Source organism: Pelophylax lessonae, assembly GCF_965119305.1.
Source record: "Pelophylax lessonae genome assembly, chromosome: 9".
NCBI classification, from domain to species: domain Eukaryota; kingdom Metazoa; phylum Chordata; class Amphibia; order Anura; family Ranidae; genus Pelophylax; species Pelophylax lessonae.
The window spans coordinates 256,654,095-256,678,533 of record NC_138776.1 but is presented as its reverse complement, the minus strand read 5'-3'; the positions used below and the strand labels follow the sequence as shown (position 1 = coordinate 256,678,533).

Genomic DNA, 24,439 nt, shown 5'->3' with positions numbered 1-24,439 from the left:
ACAGACCCTTATATACAGCAAGAGACAGGCCCCCCATATACAGCGAGAGACAGGCCCCCCCATATACAGCGAGAGACAGGCCCCCCCATATACAGCGAGAGACAGGCCCCCCCATATACAGCGAGAGACAGGCCATATAGAGAGACGAGCCCCCATATACAGCGAGAGACAGACCCCCATATACAGAGAGAGACAGACCCCATATAGAGAGACGAGCCCCCATATACAGCGAGAGACAGACCCTTATATACAGCGAGAGACAGCCTCCCAATAGCCAGCGAGAGAAAGACCCCCCATATACAGCGAGAAAGCCCCTTATATACAGCAAGAGACAGGCCATATAGAGAGACAGCCCCCATATACAGCGAGAGACAGACCCCCCATATACAGCGAGAGACAGACCCCCCATATACAGCGAGAGACAGGCCCCCCCATATACAGCGAGAGACAGACCCTTATATACAGCAAGAGACAGGCCCCCCCATATACAGCGAGAGACAGGCCCCCCCATATACAGCGAGAGACAGGCCCCCCCATATACAGCGAGAGACAGAGACCCCCATATACAGCGAGAGACAGAGACCCCCATATACAGCGAGAGACAGGCCATATAGAGAGACGAGCCCCCATATACAGCGAGAGACAGACCCTTATATACAGCAAGAGACAGACCCCATATAGAGAGACGAGCCCCAATATACAGCGAGAGACAGACCCCATATAGAGAGACGAGCCCCCATATACAACGAGAGACAGACCCCCATATACAGAGAGAGACAGACCCCATATAGAGAGACGAGCCCCCATATACAGCGAGAGACAGACCCTTATATACAGCGAGAGACAGGCCCCCCCATATACAGCGAGAGACAGGCCATATACAGCGAGAGACAGACCCTTATATAAAGCGAGAGACAGACCATATAGAGAGACAGCCCCCATATCCAGCGAGAGACAGCCCTGCTCCATGGCAGAATCCAGAAGTTCCAGCAGAAAAAAAAAAAACCTTTATATACCTTTCTCACAGAGAGAACCCACAAGGGGTGTGACTAGTTCCTATCCACTTCCTGTAGTTCCCTGTACCATGTGACCAAACAGTCACATGATCTGCTGACATCATCAAGGTCCTTCTACTGGGTAGGAACTAGTGGCTACCACATTGAAAAGACTTCCAGCTGGTGGCAGTGTGGCGGGAAGAAGGTAAGTGCCTGCTGTGCAGCCTTGTGTGTGTGCTGGATGATTCTCCTCCTCTCCCTCCTGGAGGCATCCAGCGGCAGCAGGAGAAATATGGAAATATCAATTCATCTATATGCAGCTGCCCCATCCCCCTCCTATACAACTTCTTTTACTGGCCCCCCAGTTCTCTCCAGCTCCCCCCCCCCCCCGGTGCTCTTCAGCTCCCCACAGTGTTTTTCATCTCCCCCCCTATGCTCTCTGGCTCCCCCAGTGCTCTCCACCCCCCTGTACTCCCTGGCTCCCCCCTCAGTGATTTCCGGTTCCCCCTCCTACCCCCATACTCTCCATCCCCCTGGTTTTCCCTGCCGGCCATCCCGTGCTCTCTACACCCTGCGCTTTCCAATTCCCCCTTAATTCTCTCCAGTCCCCCCCCCCCCCCTCCATGGCCTTCATCTCCTCCAGTGCTCTCTGCTTCCCCTGTGCTCGCCGGCCCCCCTAGTGTTCTTTTATCTTCTATCATGTCTGCAGTCTCTGACCTTCTCTTGTATCACATCTGCAGTCTCTGACCATCTCTTGTATGTCCTCAGTCTCTGACCATCTCTTGTATGTCCGCGGTCTCTGACCATCTCTTGTATGTCCGCGGTCTCTGACCATCTCTTGTATGTCCTCAGTCTCTGACCATCTCTTGTATGTCCTCAGTCTCTGACCATCTCTTGTATGTCCTCAGTCTCTGACCATCTCTTGTATGTCCTCAGTCTCTGACCATCTCTTGTATGTCCTCAGTCTCTGACCATCTCTTGTATGTCCTCAGTCTCTGACCATCTCTTGTATGTCCTCAGTCTCTGACCATCTCTTGTATGTCCTCAGTCTCTGACCATCTCTTGTATGTCCTCGGTCTCTGACCATCTCTTGTATGTCCGCGGTCTCTGACCATCTCTTGTATGTCCGCGGTCTCTGACCATCTCTTGTATGTCCGCGGTCTCTGACCATCTCTTGTATGTCCGCGGTCTCTGACCATCTCCTGTAGTATGTCTGTAGTCTCTGACTATCTCCTGGATCATGTCGGCAGTCTCTGACCATCTCCTGTAGGATGTCTCCTATCTCTTACTCAAACTTAAACACATTGCTAATAATATTAGCTATCTGTTAATGCCAAAGGTAGGACTGTGCAGGGGAGGCAGAAAGTGCCAAAGGGGGAACTGTGATTAGAGAGACGGGGGGCAGACTGCAAGGGACACTGTGATGGGGGGGGGGGGGGCTGTGAAATGTGTGCAATAAATATTATTGAAAACATTACAAAATTTTGTTTGTGTTTTTACATTTTAAGGTGGGGGTGCCAGATATAGGATCCGCCCCGGGTGCCAAATGCTCTAGGTACGCCACTGGCTGGTGGGTATTGATGGCTCTGCCTGGAGAGAAAAATGTGGGGGGTGTTCTATAATAGCAATGGGCAGCCAATAACAGGTCCTTAGAGGGCTGGCTGCACTTTTCTGATTGGCTACTAATATCAATGGTTTATAGAGGATATTGAGCAGATACATATATATATATATATATATATATATATATATATATATATATATATATATATATATATATATATATATATATATATATATATATATATATATATATACATGACATCAGTCTTATCTCTAATAATAACGGTCTTGGTTGTTTTTCATCCTATAGGATCACACAAGGGTGAAGAAGACCCGCCCCTCCTCCCTATCAGCTGAGACGGACAGCGAGCAGAAGACGCCTCCAACAAGGTTACCCAGCTGCTTCCTTGGGAGGTAAGAGTTGCAGTGATGTGGGGGGGTACTAATTAAAGCTGTAGTTGAATCTGATTATATTTTTCCTCTCCCTCCTCATCAACATGCTGCTGAATTTTTAAAATAAAACCTTTCCATTTTCATTGCATAACTTATTTTAGACTCTGACATCACTGGGTCTCTGTGCTTCTCTATGCAATGCAGGCAGTTAATGGCTAGTTGGAGGGGGTGTACATAGCTTCCTGAAAATATCACAGCACCGTGCCTCAGTACTCCTCAGCCCTGATGTAAGCAGTGGGCTGGATTTTGGGAGGAGTCATGCAATTTTTTAAATGTAAGGATAGGTGGATGTCAGTCAGGAGGAGTGGGCATTCTAGCCAGAGTTAGGTAATGCCCACATGAGACGTTGAGCCTCCATTGTTGAAAGAACTGAAATTCAATTAGCGAGAGGAACAGTCTAGGGAGAGTCAGGCTGGGGAGGAAAGTGCTAGATGATGCCGGGCGTCCTCCAGCCCGGAAATGAGACGGGCTCTAGCTCTTCGCACATAATGAATTTACATGCAGTTTGAATGGATGAACAGTTATACAAGTTTTTATAAAAACACCCCAAAGAGTATTTTCTTTTCGTTTCCCAGTTATGGCATGTAATGCCACAATCCAGAAAATCATACTCAACGGCTATTTCATTTTAAGTTGGTAAATGGTGACAAAGTCCTTTACTCTGCCTTACATGTGATGGGATGGAATCTTTTTTTTTTTTTTTCAGATGCTGAGAAGAACGAGAGGCCACAAAGCAAAGTTCAAACAACAGTCGCCTCATGTGGATTCCACACAGGACGAGAAACATGAGGAGTTACGTAAACCAGCTAAAACGCAGATTGAACAGGCCATTGGCGTGACTGAGGAGCCACCATCTTGTGAGGAAATAGAAGAGAAGGAAACTGGTTCACCCCTAGATCATACTCCACGCTCGCCAACTTCTTTTAAGGAGGAGGGATTTCACACGCATGAAGATCTTCTGAACTCGGATACATCGACATCAGCAGAGAATCCACCGTACGCTTCTAGTGGTGTAAAGTTCGAAACCCTGTTGGGTCAGGGAAATCTCCAAACTTCGTCAGTGCTTGTGAAGGAGGAACCCAAAGAACACCTCCAAAAAGCCAACATCTCAATATGCACAAATCATACACCAACTATACCTCCTCGTAATAAGGAGGAACCTGAAGAACATCTCCAAAAAGCCAACATCTCAATATGCGCAAATCATACGCCATCTATACCTCCTTGTAATAAGGAGGAACCTGAAGAACATCTCCAAAAACCCACCCTCTCTATATGCACACATCATACGTCATCTATACCTCCTTGTAATAAGGAGGAACCCGAAGAACACCTCCACAAAGCCAACATCTCAATATGCACAAATCATACGCCATCTATACCTCCTCGTAATAAGGAGGAACCTGAAGAACATCTCCAAAAACCCACCCTCTCTATATGCACACATCATACGTCATCTATACCTCCTCGTAATAAGGAGGAACCCGAAGAACACCTCCAAAAAGCCAACATCTCAATATGCACAAATTATACGTCATCTATACCTCCTCGTAATAAGGAGGAACCTGAAGAACATCTCCAAAAACCCACCCTCTCTATATGCACACATCATACGTCATCTATACCTCCTCGTAATAAGGAGGAACCCGAAGAACACCTCCAAAAAGCCAACATCTCAATATGCACAAATCATACGCCATCTATACCTCCTCGTAATAAGGAAGAACGCCTCCAAAAAGCCAACATCTCCATATGCACACATCATACACCATCCGTTCCTCTCCCTAATAAGGAGGAACCCAAAGAACGTCTTCAGAAACCCAACATCTCTGTACGCACGACTTATATACCATCTATACCTCCTCAAACAAAGGAGGAACCCAAAGAATGTCTCCAGATATCCAGCATCTCCATATCCACACATCATACGCCATCTATACCTCCTCGTATCAAAGAGGAACCCGAAGAACATTTTCAGAAATCTAGCATCTCTATATGCACACATCATACGCCGTCTGTACTTCCTCTTAAAATAGAGGAACCCGAAGAACATCTCCAAAAACCCACCCTCTCTATATGCACACATCATACGTCATCTATACCTCCTTGTAATAAGGAGGAACCTGAAGAACATCTCCAGAAGTCCAACAGTTTTGTATGCACACATTATACGCCATCTACACCTCCTCGAATTAAGGAGGAACCTAGCTTAAGCAAGGCGGATCAGTCATGTGAAGAACATGACTCGTACTTGGATATTACTCCACCAATACATCCAACACCTGATCACATTAAGGAGGAAATAGATAATCTACCAAAGACTAACGTTTTCACTGCCCAAGGCAATGACCAGCATACATCTAACAGTATTAGGGAGACTCTTCTTCCATGTAAAGACATCTCCTCTCCTACAGATCGTGTAGAATATACATATATTCAGATTAAGGAGGAACCCAATTTATTTGAAGATAAGGACTCCACCAGCACAAATGTTTTTAATCCTAGTCAACCAGACGAAGACCAGACCAAAACTGACCAGACCAACACCAGACCAACACTTAAAAGTTTGTTAATGCTAACGAAGAGTCCTCAGGATAGTTCTGTTTTGATGCCTCAGCTTAGGCCACACAAGATAAAAGATATCTATGAGAACTCACAACTGCATGGTATGGCCGGTGCATTGGATCTGAGGACACCTTCTATTATGAGAAGGACTTTGGACAGCCCTGTGAACCCTGACATTCACAGTTCAGGACCTGTGTCTGACTGTGGGAATTTATACAGGGACTTTTCAAAACTCACAAAGCACCAGAAAACTAACAACCAGGAGAAGACCTTTCCGTGTTCGGAGTGTGGGAAGTGTTTTATGTGGAACACCCAGTTGGTCATACACCAGCGCTGTCACACTGGTGAGAAGCCGTACAAATGCTCAGAGTGCCCGAAGCGTTTTCCAGAGAAAGGTAGCTTGATCAAACACCAACGCCTCCACACAGGCGAGAAGCCTTACCATTGCCCACTGTGTTCAGAGTGCTTTAGGAACAGCGCTCAGCTGGTCGTGCATCAGAGGAGTCACACAGGCGAGAAACCGTTCGAGTGTTCCGAGTGCGGCAGGAGTTTCCCCTGCAGAACACAGCTTGTCATTCATGAGAGGGGGCACACTGGGGAAAAACCGTTTGAGTGTTCTGACTGCAACAAACGCTTTGCTGAGAAGGGAAAGCTGGTGCGGCACAGACGGATCCACACTGACGAGAAACCGTTTGTGTGCACAGAGTGTGGAAAACGTTTTACCGAGAAGGGGATCCTGGCCAAACACCAGAGGTGTCACACTGGTGAGAAGAAATTTGAGTGCTCAGAGTGCGAAAAGCTCTTCAGCAGCAAAAAGTCACTGGTTATCCATAAGAGGGGTCACACAGGGGAGAAGCCCTATTCCTGCTCGCTTTGTGGGAAAAGTTACAGTAATTGTTCGTCCTTAATCAAGCACGAGCGGACCCACACAGGAGAAAAGATGCTACCTTGCCCCGATTGCAAAAAACTTTTCCGAGACAAGTCAACGCTGGTCATACACCAGAGCACTCACTCTGGGGTGAGGCCATATGCTTGCCCTGAATGCGGCAAATGCTTCAGCGACAAGACCATCCTCGCTACACACCAGAAAATCCACCTGCGTGTGAGCCAGGTCATCTGCCCGCAGTGCAGCAAGAGCTTCTGTGACGAGAGGACTCTTCTCCGCCACCAGAAGACACACACAGGCGAGAAGGAGTTCATGTGCTGCGAATGCGGTAAGCATTTCAGAGACAAGTCGGCGCTCACCAGCCACGAGCGCCTTCATACAGGAGAGAGACCTTACGTCTGCCCCGAGTGCGGGAAGGGCTACAGCAACACATCAGCCCTTGCCAAGCATAAGAAGTCACACACTGGTGATAAGCCGTATGCGTGTGTCAAATGTGGGAAATGTTTCACGGACAAGTCAGCTCTCGTCATACACCAGCGCATTCACACCGGCGAAAAGCCATTCCCATGCCCCAGGTGTGGCAAATGCTACAGTAGCAAGTCCTCCCTTGCCAAACATAAGAAGACACACCTGAGAGACCTTCACACTTAGACTTAGAACAGTTTGATGCCAGAAGTTACATTTTGGGCACAGAAGCTGCAGACCAGATCAATATATATCCCTGGTCCTTTTTTGCACACGTACTGTATATGTTGACCATACCATGTTATGCCATTACTTTGTATATAGCCATTGCATACAGGTGTTACGTCGCCACTTTCTTCTTTTATGAGCGCAGGCCTGTAAATTGGGTATTTTTACTTTAATATTTTTCTTTTTATGGTATTCTCTCCTTACAACACGTGGCAGTTGCCTAAACATACATTTAAAGGGTTGTCATATTTTTTTTTATTTTACATTGTCGTATTTTTACATTTTTTCAAATTTGTAATTTAAAGCATATCTGAAGTCAACATTTTGGGTTTGAATCTGTTTCAGGTTCTCATTGCTTCTTTTATTACTGCTGGGGAGGTTTGACCTATTTGTCTTGGTGCCCATTGTCACTGGGACAAAAAGCGAAGGGAAATGCAAAGAGGTAAACCGCAAATCTTCCAGTGGAAACGCCTGTTTCAGTGACAAGTGTCCATTATATTGGAAAGATTTCCTTTCACTTCATGTTGCACCAAGAGAAGTCACCAATGGGATACAGACCACAAAAAATTCTAACCCTCCCCAGCACTTCCCAAAAGAAAAAGTGATTGGCTATAGATACTCTTTAACAACATATCTACTGTCAGTGGTTCCCTAGTATGATATGTACATAGTTGATATTTGGGGTATCAATATAACCTATATGGTTTGGTACAAGAGCACAAACAGCAACTAGAAATGATGGACCCAGCTTGGGTGCTCTACAAGTTTAGATGCAAGGACTGGTTGTGTAGGCCCTTTGGGCTAAATTTTGCTGGCACAACAAGAGCCCAACCAACAACTAGAAATGATGGATCCACCTTGGGTACGTAGGAGCTCCACAGGCTTAAGGCCCGTACACACGAGTCGAAATTCGGCCGGGAATTTTCGTCCGACGACTGATCTGCCGATTTTCGGCTTGTTAGTATGGTGCTCTCAACAACCGACTCCGACTTTTTGGCCGAAAAAATTCTGGTGTGCAGGCTATAAAATTTTTGTCCACCGTCAAAACACGTCCGATTTTCGTGCAGTCAGTAAAGATTTCGACAGGGAAAAATCTTATGAGCAAGACTGGGCATGCTCAGAGATGAAAAAACACAAAGAAAGCAATCCAACACATGACATCACTTCTGAAGTAGAATTCTGTCTTGCGGGAAAATTCGTGTGCAGTCTAGAGCACATTCCAACTAACAAACACCACTCTGGACAAAAGACGGACGACCGGTCGGCGGAAATTCGTTGCGTGTGTACTAGGCTTTAGACATCAGCACTGTTTGTGTCTACGCATTGGGCTAATTTTTTTTCATACAACAAATGCCCAACCAGCAACTAGAAATAATGGACTCAGCTTGGATACTGTGGCATTCTCTTAATTTAGATGCAAATTAAAAAAATGTGTTGACCTATTGGGCTAAGTTTAGTTGGTACAAGAGCCCAACCAACAACTAGAAATTATTTATCCCACTAGGGTACTGTGGAGCTCTACAGGTTTAGATGCAAGAACTGGTTGTGTTGGCCCCATGTGCCAAAAAAAAAAATTAGCCCAACAAAACTAGAAATGATGGACCCAGCTTGGGTACTTCAGAGCTTTACAGGTCTAGACACCAGAACTGGTTGGTACAACAAGAGCCCAACCAGCAAATAGAATTGATGGACACAGCTTGGGTACTTTGGAGTTCTATTGGTTTGGCCATTGGGACTTGCTGTGTTGGCCCAGTTGGCCAGAATTATATTGGTACAACAAGAGCCCAACCAGCAACTAGTGATGACGGACCCAGCTTAGGTACTTTGGAGTTGTACAGGTTTTGCCACTAGGACTGGTTGTATCTGCCCATTGGGCGACATGTTCGTACAAGAGCCCAACCAGAAACTGGAAATGATTTACCCAGCTTGGGTACTTTGGAGTTTTATAGGTTTGGCCATTGGGACTGGTTGTGTTGGCCAGAATTATGTTGGTACAACAAGAGCCCAACCAGCAACTAGTGATGACGGACACCAGCTTAGGTACTTTGGAGTTCTACAGGTTTTGCCACTAGGACTGGTTGTATCTGCCCATTGGGCGACATTTTCGTACAAGAAGAGCCCAACCAGAAATTAGAATTGATGGACGCAGCTTGGGTACTTTGGAGTTTTATAGGTTTGGCCATTGGGACTGGTTGTGTTGGCCCAGTTGGCCATAATTTGGGTGGCACAACAAGAGCCCAACCAGCAACTAGTGATGATGTACTTCAGAACTCTACAGGTTTAGAAGTCAAGAGTGAATGTGTTGGTCCTATGGGCTAAATTTTGTTGGTACAATAGGAGCCTAAAGCCTCATACACATGATGAGAATATCGGACATATATTTTTGCATGCTTGTCTCATACCAAAAATGAAGAGGTTACACAACTTACAAAAATTCTAATACTACAGAATACAACTTTGGAAGTGATGTAATGTGTTGAATTGTATTGTAATATATTCTTTTATATCCGAGCATGCGTGGTTTTGGTATTCTGTTTTTTTTTTTTTTTTTTTATATAAACTGTGCTAATTAACCACTTAAGCCCCGGAAGATTTTACCCCCTTCCTGACCAGGCCCTATTTTGCGATTCGGCACTGCGTGATTTTAACGGACAATTGCGCGGTCGAGCGACGCTGTACCCAAATGAAATTTACATCCTTTTTTTCCCCACAAACAGAGCTTTCTTTTGGTGGTATTTGATCACCTGTGCGATTTTTACTTCTTGCGATGTAAACAAAAAAAGAGCGACAATTTTGAAAAAATAACAATATTTTTCAAATTTTTTTTTATATGAAATTCCCCCCCAAAAAATGTAAAAATCAAAATTTTTTAACATTTTAGGCCAATTTGCTTTCTGCTACATATGTTTGGTAAAAAAAATCGCAATAAGCGTATTTTGATTGGTTTACTAACTAAGGGAAAGATTTCTGTAATTTTTGGTGTTTTTTTTTTTTTAACGAGTAATGGCGGCGATCTGCGATTTTTTTTTTTTTTTTTTTTTTTTTTTTTTTTTTTTTTTTTTTGCGGGACTGCGACATTGCGGCGGACAGATCGGACCCTTGAATGACATTTTTGACACTTTTGGGGGTACCAGTGACATTACTACAGTAATCAGTGCTATACATATGCACTGTCACTGTAAAAATGACACTGGCAGGGAAGGGGTTAACATTATTGGTGATGCATGGGTTAAATGTGTCCCTAGGGGTGTGCTTCTTACTGTAAAGGGGCGTGGCTAGTGATGTAACCACAGAGACATACGATCCTACATAGCAGGATCGTATGATCTCTGCAGTTAGATCAGGGAGAATGATAGGCGGCTTTGTTTACATCAGCCGCCTGCCTTTCTCCCTCTGCACCGGGAGATCGCGAGTGACCGGCGGACATCGGGTCCACCGGTCACACGCGCGGACATGTTAGGGAACGAGCGGGGGCGGGAGCGCGCCTCTGGCGCCACGCGCTTGCCCCCTAGAGGCTCTCAGGCGAGCGACGTAGTACTACGTCACTTTGCCTGTACGGGGCTGACTGCCGCAGTAAATAGTGGTGCGGCGGTCGGCAAGTGGTTAAACGAAAATTGGACTTTGTGTTTACGTACGATAAAAAATTTCGAGCCTGCACCTTCGGTTTTTGTCAACCGAACAGTTGGAATCAGCCATCGAAAGCACAATACTAACGATCAGATAGACGACTTCGTACGGACATTTTTGTACGATTTTCTTATCATGTGTATGGGCCTTTACCAGCAACTAGAAATGACAAACCCAGCTTGGATACTTTAAGGGTTTTTTGGTTTTGATTCCAGGACTGTGTTGGCCAAGTGAGCTAAAAAAAAGTCTGCAAGATTTTCCCTAGAATGGTAATTGGGTCTTTTGATCAAATGTCATAGTTACAAGCTATATGTCCATTGAATCTCACAACAGGTCCATGACAAGTGAAGTCTATTGCTTCTACAAAGGTGTGTACCTTCATTATTATATACAGTATATTGTAATACCCTATTGAAACCGTTTTAGGGAAAAACATTCTCTGTGGATCAACAAGACAGAGCGGGTGCCTTGGTCTAATACCACTTGCCAACTGCCGCACGACTATATACGGCGGCAGTCAGCCCCTCACAGGCAAAGTGACGTATGGGTACGTCACTAGCCTGTGAGGCTCTAGGGAGCGAGCGTGCGCCGCCGGAGGCGCTCTCACGCCCCCCCCGCACGTGTGAGCGGCGGACCCAATGTCCGCAGGTCACTCGCGATCGCCGGTTACACCGGGAGAAAGGCAGGCGGCTAATGTAAACAAAGCCGCCTGTCATTCTCTCCTGTGTAACAGCAGAGATCATACGGTCCTGCTATGTAGGACCGTAGATCTCTGCTTTTACACCACTAGCAACATCCAATCACAGTTAGAATCACGCCCCTAGGGACACACTTAACCCCTCCCTCTCAAATAAAGTTAACCCCTTCACTGCCAGTGTCATTTTTACAGTAACAGTGCATATGTATAGCACTGATTACTGCAGTAATGTCACTGATACCCCCAAAAGTGTCAAAAATGTCAGTCAAGGGTCCGATCTGTCCGCCGCAATGTCGCAGTCCCGCAAAAAAAAAAAAATCGCAGATCACCGCCATTACTCGTTAAAAAAAAATAACATAAAAATGACAAAAATCTTTCCCTTTGTTAGTAAACGCAATAACTTTTGCCCAAACCAATCAAAATATGCTTTTTGCGATTTTTTTTTTTTTTTTTTTTTTTTTTTTTTTTTTTTTTTTTTACCAAACATGGTAAAAAAAAATTGGACTAAAATGTTAAAAAATTTTGATTTTTACATTTTTTTGGGAGAATTTCATATAAAAAAAAATGTGAAAAATATTGTTATTTTTGCAAAATTGTCGCTCTTTTTTTGTTTATAGCGCGTGATCAAAAAATCGCACAGGTGATCAAATACCACCAAAAGAAAGCTCTGTTTGTGGGAAAAAAAAAGGACGTCAAATTCATTTGGGTACAGCGTCGCACGACCGCGCAATTATCCATTAAAGTCACGCAGTGCCGAATCGCAAAATAGGGCCTGGTCAGGAAGGGGGTAAAATCTTCCGGGGATTAAGTGGTTAAGCCTTTGGGTGTTTCCATCCGTACTGACATATGCTACGCTCACTACAACCCTAAACTGGTTCCTTTAACATCAAAAATGATGCCACAAAGTATTAAAGGGTTACTCTATTAAGCAGAGCGGGGTGTGTTGTGGTAATCATGTCAGTTGTGTACCTCTAGACTGCAACAAGTAGGTCCAAGCAACTTCTAGTTCCAGTCAGCCAAATAGTCGATATTCTTCCTCTAGGTGTCAAACCCAAGAGGGAAACATCCAAAAAACGTGACAATTGGTGGCATAGGTGCCATGACTATGAAGAGCTAGGACAGGTCTCGTAATTGTGATCTTCAATCAGAAACATTCTTCTTACAGAACAGAATATTTAGAGTTAAGATTTAACGTTTTTTTGTGTAATTCAGTTCAGCTTCAAAGGGAAAATAAAATGGTTTTGGGTCAGTTTTTTATTCACACAGTCTGTCTTAGCAATTCACATTTATTGCAGGATATAATTCGTAAACATGGATTCCCATACCAGTATTGATTATCTAAAGCAGTGTTTACCATCTTGGTTGTCGTTTGGGGTTCCCCAAGGGTTCTGCAAAAAAAATGACCCAGTTTCCCCTAAATCAGTGTCATGAGTTGCCATGGTACTGGCGGACCAGCCACCAGCAGCAAGGTAACCAATGATGCTCTAGGGCAGTATGCATGGCGCTATCTGCTGCTATGTGGTTGGCAGATGACCCACCCGCATCATGGCAGCTCATGACGCTGATTCAGGGCAGGTGGCATGCAGGGCTGCCCTCAGCATTTAGCAGAGGTTGTAAGTCTGACTTTTCCAGACCTGCAGGTGTACAGACCTGGGAACTCAGCACAGGGATGGTGGGAACCCCTCATAATGGGCACAGCAGATGTACAGACCCGGGAACCCAGCTCAGGGATGGTGGGAACCCCTCATAATGGGCACAGCAAGTGCACAGACCTGAAAACCCAGTATAGGGATGGTGGGAATCCCTCATAATGGTTATGACAGGTTTACAGACCCTGGAACTCAGCACAGGAATGGTGGGAACCCCTAATAATGGGAACAGCAGATGTACAGACCTTGGAACTCAGCACAGGGATGGTGGGAACCCCTCATAATGGGCACAGCAGATGTACAGACCTTGGAACTCAGCACAGGGATGGTGGGAACTCCTCATAATGGGCACAGCAGATGTACAGACCTTGGAACTCAGCACAGGGATGGTGGGAACCCCTCATAATGGGCACAGAAAGTGTACAGACTTGGGAACTCAGCACAGGGATGGTGGAAACCCCTCATAATGGGCACAGAAGGTGTACAGACCCAGGAACTCAGCACAGGGATGGAGGGAACCCCTCATAATGAGCACAGCGGGTGTACAGACCCGGGAACTCAGCACAGGGATGGAGGGAACCCCTCATAATGAGCACAGTGGGTGTACAGACCCAGGAACTCAGCACTGGGATGGTGGGAATCCCTCATAATGGTTATGACAGGTTTACAGACCCGGGAGCCCAGCACAGGGATGGTGGGAACCCCCTATAAAGGGCACAGTAAGTGTGCAGACCTGAGAACTCAGTACAGGGATGGTGGAAACCCCTCACAATGGTTACGACAGGTGTACAGACCAGGAAACTCAGTACAGGGATGGTGAGAGCGGCTCAAAAAGGGCACAGCGGGTGTACAGACCTGGGAACTCAGCACAGGGATGGTGGGAACCCCTCATAATGGGCAAACCTTTTTATGGGCAATTACTTGCATATAAGCCTTTAAAATGGGCACTTTGATTTTTCCTGTTCAACTCCCATACACTTCAGTGGGGTTCGTCGTTGGGGTTAAAACATTTGCCCTGTTTGGGAGCTCTGCTGCGAACTGAACAGGGGGGTGTTCAGCCCATCCCCAGTTCCCACCATCCCTATACTAAGTTCCGGGGTCTGTACACCTGCTGTGCCCATTATGAGGAGTTCCCACCATCCCTGTGCTGAGTTCCCAGGTCTGTACACCACCTGTGCCCATTATAAGGAGTTCTCACCATCCCTGTGCTGAATTTCTGGGTCTGTATACCTGCTGTACCCATTATGAGGGGTGTTCAGTGAACAGCCTTACAGGCAAATATTCTGCCCCAAAATTCCTAGTGGGAACACCTCCTAATGGACACATCAGATGAACAGACCTGAGAAACTCAGCACAGGGATGGTGGGAACCCCTCATAATGGGCACAGCAGGTGTACAGACCTGGTTACTTGGCACAGGGATGGTGGGAACCCCTCATAATGGGCACAGCAGGTGTTCAGACCCAGGCACCCAGCACAGAGATAGTGGGAACCCGTCAAAATGAGCATAGCAGGAGTGCAGAGAAGGGAAGTCAGTGTAGAGATGGTGGGAACCCCTCATAATGGGCACAGCAGGTGTACAGATCGGGGAACTCAGCACAGGGATAGTGGGAACCCCTCATAATGGGCACAGCCGGTGTACAGATCCGGGAACTCAGCACAGGGATGGTGGGAACCCCTCATAATGGGCACAGCAGGTGTACAGATCCGGGAACTCACACATACATATAATGGAGCTTAGGACAATTGCTGTGACGCTGTGACTTTGGAGTTGCTGGAGAAAGGAAGATGAGGGAAAATTTACGGGCTCATTGCACATTATATAAAATTGTAGACATATGATAAAAGCAGATTTTATTACATCAGATGGTGAGCACAGCACATAATATACAATATTCTACACGAGATTTAGTATATAGAGAAGTACATTGAACTCTAGAGGGATCACAACCCTCCTTTCTGTCTCCAATCCCAACAAAACAGCCTCCTGTGTGCAACCGTCATGAGATAATGGACCAAGATGGAGGAGACGGGAGGGTGGGTGTAAATCCATTTAACTTGTAGACAGCATCCCAGGTGGGTGTGACATATGAAGACTATAAAATGGAGAGATTGGGTTCATGCACAGTGCAGATACCGCCAAACCTGCACTCGGGCAAGTCACGTTCCGCCCACGAAGATGAATCAAAACTTATAGAATTATTGTACTGACTTCTTTCATGTGAATCCTTTGATGTCTATCAATATCGGATTTCTGCCCAAAACCCTTGCCGCAATAGAGGCAGGAGTACGGCCGCTCGCCGGTGTGAATCCTGAGGTGCTTGACAAGAGTTGACCGGTGGGTAAACCGCTTCTCGCACTCGGTGCACGGGTAGGGCTTCTCACCTGTGTGTGACCTGTAGTGCACAACGAGGTTAGACTTGTTGGTGAAGCATTTGCCACACTCAGAGCACTGGTACTCACAGTTCCCGGCATGAATGCTCTCGTGGTGGAACAGGTAACACCTTCGGCTGAAGCGTTTCCCACACTCGGAGCAGGCAAACCTCTTCGCCCTGCTCTTACCCTCGCTAAGCTGATCAATCTCCGGTTTTAGCGTGAGGAGTTTCTGACACTCGCAGCAAGTAAATGGCTTGACGTCTGAGCTCGTCCTTTGAGATCCACCAAAGATGTGCTGTAGAATGAAAGTCTTCCCGCATTCGGAACACGGATATAATTTATTTTTGTCCATGTATGCTGTATGAAGTGCCACTGTTTCTGTAGTGTCTGGAGAAACCTCATTAGGGCTAGAAGGTTCTGGGGTTCCATCGCTACTGGAACGTTCTGGTTGGTTGTGTATGAAAACAGTGTCCGAGTTTCTGGTAGAAAAACCCTCAGGATCTTGAAGTCCTGGAAGAATATCTATGGTGTTTTCCATGGTACAGTCTTGTCTTAGGTTGGGAACTTCTAGGTCACAATGTGGAGATGAAAGAAGGGGTTCAACCATTGTTTTCCTGACATCGTGTCCATCTGCCAGGGGTGAACACAACATATATGAGAACACAGATCTTCCATTGAAAAAAGGTCTTCAGATACATAGGGTTACTTTGGAGGGCAGAACATTTGAGCTACAAGCCACCTATCTATGCTGGAGGTCTGTTATAAGTATGGATTTACTCAAATGTGGCCAAGTTTAACATACAAAGTAAACCTATTTACCCTAAAAGCTCCCTTAAAGTGGAACTTCACTCTCTCAATCAACATTGACAATTTTTAATCCTTAAGCTGCTAGCATTAGTAGATAGGAAACTATATCATATTTACTGGTTTTGTGCTTATCAATTCAAACCAAATCAATTTTGATTAGACTTTTCTATTTGGCTCGAAAACTTAGTTTTGAAGAATTATTACTCTTGGGACTCCAACTCTATAGTCTAAAGCAGGGTTTCTCAACCAGGGTTTCATGGAACCTTAGGGTTCCTCCAGAGGTTTCTAGGGGTTCATTGAGCAATACTCAACTTCTGCCTCTCAGAAATATCAATTTTGGAATGCCTTTTTCATTTTTGCCTGAAAACTTAGGTTTGAAGAATTATTACTCTTGGGACTCCAACTCTACAGTTCAAAGCAGGGTTTTTCTCAACCAGGGTTTCTTGGGACCTTAGGGTTCCTCCAGAGGTTTCTAGGAGTTCCTTGAGCAATAATCAACTTCTGGTTCTCAGAAATATCAATTTTGGATTGCCTTTTTCATTTGGCCCAAAAAGAGAAGAGACTGATGTACAAACCAGATAGATTCTGGATTATGTCTGTGTTTAGTGTTCACCTGTGCTGATCTCTGAAGGGTTTTCCTCTTCCGTACATGGCTCATCATTCTTCATATTTATCTCTTCTTCCTTAATGTCTTCTACTTTAATATTTATAAGGATTTCACCCTAGATGGAGAGAGCAGAGTTTAGCCTTCTCTCATTTGATAATGAGGCTTTACAAGTAAGAATACTATTGCAGAACATCTAAAGGGCTTCTCAACAAATCGTATCATGCATCAACATATCTTCACGCCATCATATCTTCAACCTCATGCTCAACATATATTCTCATCAATGTGTTGGAAGATCATTCGTTTTGCCTACCTGATATTGGTGAGGGATGGTGGGATCTTCCTGTGTGGAGTCCCGGGAATACAGAGGACGGGGACATCTCTCTGGTGGGTTCCCATTACTGGATCCATCTGTAGGAAACACACACACTGACTGAATACATTGTTTCTATGTGTTTATCAGATGATGGGGGATCTAGGTGGACCCTCCGTACTGCTCTCTCCTTTACAATAAAGTCTCCTCTTACCCGGTGATGTGAGGGGCGGCTGATTCTCCATCATGACGTCCTTGTAGAGATCCTTGTGTCCTTCTAAATACTCCCACTCCTCCATGGAGAAATAGACAGTGACATCCTGACACCTTATAGGAACCTGACACACACAATGATACAGTCACCATCCAGACACATCCCTTGTCTGTTACTGGATAATGTCCCAGAATTCCCGGCACCGCTCACCTCTCCTGTCAGCAGCTCCATCATCTTCTTGGTGGCTTCTAGAATCTTCTCTTCGTTTTTCCTTTCAGGTATCAAAAGTGGAGGCACTGTGATGGTCACACGGTCACCAGATTTCACACTGGGTAAACGCTGCATTAACAGGGCAACAAATGGTAGTAAGCGTGAGGTCATGTGACCTTCCCAGAATAACCCTTACCTCTCCAGTCAGGTATGTGTTTATTAATAGAGATAAGACTGATGTCATGTGATCTCCCAGAATCCTCCTCACCTCTTCGGTCAGGTCTGTGTTTTATTAATAGAGATAAGACTGATGTCATGTGATCTCCCAGAATCCTCCTCACCTCTCCGGTCAGGTCTGTGTTTTATTAATAGAGATAAGACTGATGTCATGTGATCTCCCAAAATCCTCCTCACCTCTCCGGTCAGGTCTGTGTTTATTAATAGAGATAAGAGTGATGTCATGTGACCTCTCAGAATCCTACTCACCTCTCCGGTCAGCAGGTAGATGATCTCCAGGGTTAGGTCAAATATCTTCTTGGTTATCTGGTTCCTGTCCATCCTCTTGGGTTAGTTGGGGAGATCAAAGTGGTGCAACGATGTCATGTGCTTCGTAAGGCGCTGGAATGATAAATAACATTAGTATCAATAATCAAGTGGTTAAGCATAAGGAGCTCAACCCACCCTCTTTATTCTGGAGGAATATTATGGAGCTTTTTTGGTTTCCACCATAACCACATCTAATAACATCAAAAGGATTCAATCTCCCTTTCACTCCCCTCCGCACGGTTTATACATCTTGCTTTGTATCCATTTCACAAGACCTTTCAACATTCCTTAGTTCACCAAAACATTCTTTCTACTTCGTACATGGCATATCCCTAACAAGGGATTTTGGTTTCCACTATAACCACATCTAATAACATCAAATGGGTTCCAATACCCTTTAACTCCCCTCCACACGGTTTATACATCTTGTCTTTCATTGTATCCATTTCACAAGGCATTCCACCATTACCTAGTTCACCAAAACATCCTTTCTACGTTGTACATGGCATATCTCTAACAAGGGATTTTGGTTTCCACCATAACCACATCTCATAACATCAAAAGGGTTTCATCTCCCTTTCACTCCCCTCCACCTGGTTTATACATCTTGACTTCCATTCTATCCATTTCACAAGACCTTCCATCATTCCTTAGTTCACCAAAACATCCTTTCTATGTTGTACATGGCTTATCCCCAATAAGGGTCTTTTTCATATTCCCATCTACAGCCACCAACAGAACTAACGGAGGATGTCTTACTTCCAGCCTTGATATGTCAACTGGAGTCGTGCACATCTTACATTGGCATGGCGATCTCATGCTAGGTTTCCCACCTCATCCCTTTAAAACCGAACCCCTATTATATATACAAAGGATCTGTGGCTGATTAAGGTGGTAATTAAACTCACTTGGTGACTTATCTGCATTAAATTAACCTCAGAACCCGTGTAATTCATATGTGTTCGGGTTTAAAGGGATGTGGTGGAAACCCTATCTCTAGCGCTTCCTACAACCAGACCTATCATATTTCTCTCTAATCCCCGGCAACAGCGATCAGCCTTTTATATTCCCCGATGGCCTGCCTGTAGGGTTCAGTGACCTTGATGGACAGAATGTGCGACACTTCCCCAGAGTGGGGCAAGGACAGAAAATAGGTGGAAGTCAAAAGTAGCAAGAGTGAGGATGATCACAATAATAAAAATGATAATGCTGGTGATGATAATTTCAATAATATTAGTAATAATGACAACAATATGATCAGATCTCTAAATTCATGCAGAAAATGTCAAATGCTACATAAATTAGTAAAATGCAATAAAACAGGGATGTAACCTCTTGCAGGAGCTTCTCATTTTGTTTTAGACTCTGCACAGCAGCCTAGCACAGGAAAAAGCTGGAAGCAGAGGATTCTGGGAGGCAAACCTGCACAGAACAAAACTGTCCTTATTTTGGACTACAAGAAAATGGACGCCAACTTGCAAACGGCAGCGTTGTAGTACCTGTACTTGCCCAATTTTGATGTGAGCGGGACAGGGAAATAGCCATGGTGTTCTGTTGTATCTGGCTTTCCCTTATTTCTCGAGGAGGATAACAAGAAGCCAAGACGACTCCCCTTGTAGACTACATAAAAATGGCCACAATGCCCCCTGCACGAAAGACACATTTCTCTGCATACTTTTAGTATGAGTCTCCTCCCACTATCTCTTTGTCTGGGATTGGCTAGATGGTGGGGATTCATGAGTGTTAGATGGCCATTACAAGTGTGGGCAGAGAGGGAGGGTGTAGGGGAATCTGACGGGGTAGGGAAATCTGACAGAACACCCTCCCTCTCTTCCCACACTTGTAATGGCCACCTAACACTCATGAATCCCCACCATCTAGCCAATCCCAGACAAAGAGATAGTGGGAGGAGACTCATACTAAAAGTCAGCAGAGAAATGTGTCTTTAGTGCAGGGGGCATTGTGGCCATTTTTATGTAGTCTACAAAGGGAGTCTTGGCTTCTTGTTATCCTCCCCCAGAAATAAGGGAAAGCCAGATACAACAGAACACCATGGCTATTTCCCTGTCCCGCTCACATCAAAATTGGGCAAGTACAGGTACGACAACGCTGCCATTTGCAAGTTGGCGTCCATTTTCTTGTAGTCCAAAATAAGGACAGTTTTGTTCTGTACAGGTTTGCCTCCCAGAATCCTCTGCTTCCTGCTTTGTCCTGTGCTAGGCTGCTGTGCAGACTCTAAAAAAATGAGAAGCTCCTGCAAGAGGTTACATCCCTGTTTTATTGCATTTTACTAATTTATGTAGCATTTAACATTTTCTGCATGAATTTAGAGATCTGATATTATTGTTGTCATTATTACTAATATTATTATAATTTTCATCACCAGCATTATCATTTTTATTATTGTGATCATCCTCACTCTTGCTACTTTTGACTTCCACCTATTTTCTGCCCTTGCCCCACTCTGGGGAAGTGTCGCACATTCTGTCCATCAAGGTCACTGAACCCTACAGGCAGACCATCGGGGAATTTAAAAGGCTGATCGCTGTTGCCGGGGATTAAAGAGAAATATGATAGGTCTGGTTGTAGGAAGCGCTAGAGATAGGGTTGCCACCACATCCCTTTAAACCCGATCACATATGAATTACACGGGTTCTGAGGTTAATTTAATGCAGATAAGTCACCAAGTGAGTTTAATTACCACCTTAATCAGCCACAGGACCTGTGTATATATAATAGGTGTTCGGTTTTAAAGGGATAAGGTGGCAAACCTAGCTTGAGATCGCCATGCCAAAGTAAGATGTGCACGACTCCAGCTGTCATATCAAGGCTGGAAGTAAGACATCCTCCGTTAGTTCTGTTGGTGACTGTAGAAGGGAATATGAAAAAGACCCTTATTGGGGATAAGCCATGTACAACATAGAAAGGATGTTTTGGTGAACTAAGGAATGATGGAAAGTCTTGTGAAATGGATAGAATGTAAGTCAAGATGTATAAACCAGGTGGAGGGGAGTGAAAGGGAGATGAAACCCTTTTGATGTTATGAGATGTGGTTATGGTGGAAACCAAAATCCCTCGTTAGAGATCTGCCATGTACAACGTAGAAAGGTTGTTTTGGTGAACTAATGAATGGTGGAATGCCTTGTGAAATGGATGCAATGAAAGACAAGATGTATAAACCATATGGAGAGGAGTTAAAGGGTGATGGAACCCTTTAGATGTTATTAGATGTGGTTATAGTGGAAACCAAAATCCCTTGTTAGAGATATGCCATGTACGAAGTAGAAAGAATGTTTTGGTGAACTAAGGAATGTTGAAAGGTCTTGTGAAATGGATACAAAGCAAGATGTATAAACCGTTTGGATGGGAGTGAAAGGGAGATGGAATCCTTTTGATGTTATTAGATGTGGTTATGGTGGAAACCAAAAAACCTCCATAATATTCCTCCAGAATAAAGATGGTGGGTTGAGCTCCTTAAGCTTAACCACTTCATTATTGATGCTAATGTTATTTATCATTCCAGCACCTTACGAAGCCCATGACATCGTTGCACCACTTTGATCTCCCCAACTAACCCAAGAGGATGGACAGGAACCAGATAACCAAGAAGATATTTGACCTAACCCTGGAGATCATCTACCTGCTGACCGGAGAGGTGAGGAGGATTCTGGGAGGTCACATGACTTTACTCTTATCTCTATTAATAAAACACAGAGCTAACTGGAGAGGTGAGGAGGATTCTGGGAGGTCACATGACATAACTCTTATCTCTAATAATAAAACACAGACCTGACCGGAGAGGTGAGGAGGATTCTGGGAGGTCACATGACATCACTTTTATCTCTATTAATAAAACACAGAGCTAACTGGAGAGGTGAGGAGGATTCTGGGAGGTCACATGACATCACTCTTATCTCTATTAATAAAACACAGACCTGACCGGAGAGGTGCGGAGGATTCTGGGAGGTCACATGACATCACTCTTATCTCTATTAATAAAACACAGAGCTAACTGGAGAGGTGAGGAGGATTCTGGGAGGTCACATGACATCACTCTTATCTCTATTAATAAAACACAGAGCTGGCCGGTGTTCCGTGAGAAAACCATACCCGTGAGAAAACCATACCCTCGTCACTTCCGGTGCAGCTACGGAGGGTATGCATTTATCACAGTAGTGTGTGTAATGTTACACTTGCGGCGGTTACATTAAAACAGCTCCTCTGCAATATGAGTCATCTACGCTCCTATCCCTGTCTCTTCCCTGATCTCGGCTAATAAATATAAAAGCGGATCACGGAGCCGACATCTCGGTCATTTACATTTCATACAGCCGCCGCCGCTTTTTCATTAGCCGAGATCACGGAAGTGACAGGGATAGGAGCGCAGATGACCCATGTTGCAGCCGCACTGTTTTAATGTAACCGCTGCAAGTATAACATTACACACACTACCGTCATAATTTCATACCCTCCGAGCATGCGCACTTGTCAACTTCTCTGCTGTTCAATGATGTATCCGGGGCTCTGAGCATGCGCACTGCTACGCTGCTCAGCTGTTTCTGACAGGAAGTGACGAGGGTATGGAATTCTAACGAGGTATGGTTTTCTAACGTTACACCGGGGAGGTGATGAGGATTCTGGGAGATCACATGACATCACTCTTATCTCTATTAATAAAGCACAGACCTGACCGGAGAGGTGAGGAGGATTCTGGGAAGGTCACATGACCTCACACTTACCAACATTTTACTGTTGCCCTGTTAATGCAGCGTTTACCCAGTGTGAAATCTGGTGACCGTGTGACCATCACGGTGCCTCCACTTTTGATACCTGAAAGGAAAAACGAAGAGAAGATTCTAGAAGTCACCAAGAAGATTGCTGAGCTGCTATCTAGAGAGGTGAGCGGTGCCGGGAATTCTGGGACATTATCCAGTAACAGACAAGGGATGTGTCTGGATGGTGACTGTATCATTGTGTTTGTCAGGTTCCTATAAGGTGTCAGGATGTCACTGTCTATTTCTCCATGGAGGAGTGGGAGTATTTAGAAGGACACAAGGATCTCTACAAGGACGTCATGATGGAGAATCAGCCGCTCCTCACATCACCGGGTAAGAGGAGACTTTATTGTAAAGGAGAGAGCAGTACGGAGGGTCCATCTAGACCCCCCATCATCTGATAAGCACATAGTTGTTTATTTTCTAAAGGCAAATCCATTGTACACTTGGAAGTGCAGTCGTTGTAGATCTGAAGAGGACATGCAAGGAAAATTTAAAAAAAGAGCATTTTTGCTCACACATGATCTGATCATTTCATATCTTCCCCTTTGGATCTACTTCCAAGTGCACTTGCAGTGCACAGCGATTTGCCTTTAGTAATCAACCCCATAGAAACAATGTATTCAGTCAGTGTGTGTGTTTCCTACAGATGGATCCAGTAATGGGAACCCACCAGAGAGATGTCCCCGTCCTCTGTATTCCCGGGATTCCACACAGGAAGGTCACACCATCCCCCACCAATATCAGGTAAGCAAAACGAATGATCTTCCTACACATTGATGAGAATATATGTTGAGCATGAGGTTGAAGATATGATGGCGTGAAGATATATTGATGCATGATAAGATTTGTTGAGAAGCCCTTTAGATGTTCTGCAATAGTAATCTTTCTTGTAAAGCCTCATTATCAAATGAGAGAAGGCTAAACTCTGCTCTCTCCATCTAGGGTGAAATCCTTATAAATATAAAAGTAGAAGACATTGAGGAAGAAGAGATAAATATGAAGAATGATAAGCCATGTACGGAAGAGGAAAACCCTCCAGAGATCAGCACAGGTGAACACTAAACACAGACATAATCCAGAATCTATCTGTTCTGTTTGTACATCAGTCTCTTCTCTTTCTCCCATCCTCAAATGTGGCTTTTTTGGAAGGTCTCTTTGCTTGTAGTTGTTTTTTTCCTTTGAGACATTGTCCAATATCAGTACTAGAAAGACTGTCTTGTCCATAGTGTGTTCCTCATACAGGCTCTTGTTTTTTTTGGGTACCTCGTGGGACATTCCTCAAGTGGAAATGAGTCTTCGCCATAAGGGTATTAGTTCCTTTTGTATAGCCTCTCAGGCCCTTGGTCCTCCATCTTGCTTTATACAGTATCTAGTTGATGAAGGGAGTTTATGTTAAAAAATCCTCATATACAAAGGTCTTCATTGGCCAACAGAATGATGACTACACAGCTCACTTCTTTC

The 24,439-nt window shown here is 44.8% G+C and overlaps 2 protein-coding genes across 2 annotated transcripts in view; one reads left to right on the top strand and one right to left on the bottom strand.

Annotated features, from left to right (window-relative positions):
• Positions 1-1,120: 1,120 nt before the first annotated feature.
• Positions 1,121-24,439, top strand: part of LOC309564398 (uncharacterized protein) — a 73,446-nt gene continuing 50,127 nt past the window's right edge. The window contains exons 1-6 of the mRNA XM_082269026.1: positions 1,121-1,178; positions 2,869-2,972; positions 3,718-7,109; positions 7,501-7,597; positions 22,970-23,098; positions 23,185-23,308. Coding sequence (XP_082125152.1) covers positions 3,718-7,109; positions 7,501-7,597; positions 22,970-23,098; positions 23,185-23,308 — 3,742 coding nt within the window. The 5' untranslated portion in view covers positions 1,121-1,178; positions 2,869-2,972. The remainder of the gene's footprint in view (positions 1,179-2,868; positions 2,973-3,717; positions 7,110-7,500; positions 7,598-22,969; positions 23,099-23,184; positions 23,309-24,439) is intronic.
• Positions 15,242-19,587, bottom strand: LOC309562995 (uncharacterized protein). The gene is made up of 7 exons (XM_082267320.1): positions 19,533-19,587; positions 18,141-18,272; positions 17,655-17,783; positions 17,445-17,568; positions 17,231-17,328; positions 16,924-17,032; positions 15,242-16,133 (listed from the first exon to the last, which is right to left on the bottom strand). Exons 2-7 carry the CDS (start codon positions 18,210-18,212, stop codon positions 15,319-15,321), a joined length of 1,347 nt encoding a protein of 448 aa, XP_082123446.1. The 5' UTR covers positions 18,213-18,272; positions 19,533-19,587; the 3' UTR covers positions 15,242-15,318.

Bases quoted from the DNA above. Each gene is read 5' to 3' on its own strand.
- LOC309562995 (XM_082267320.1), bottom strand. From the start codon at position 18,212: ATGGACAGGAACCAGATAACCAAGAAGATATTTGACCTAACCCTGGAG. The intron at 17,329-17,444 runs GTAAGAGGAGAC...TGTTTCCTACAG, and splicing joins GCCGCCCCTCACATCACCGG to ATGGATCCAGTAATGGGAAC. The intron at 16,134-16,923 runs GTGAACACTAAA...CACCCCTGGCAG, and splicing joins CCCTTCAGAGATCAGCACAG to ATGGACACGATGTCAGGAAA.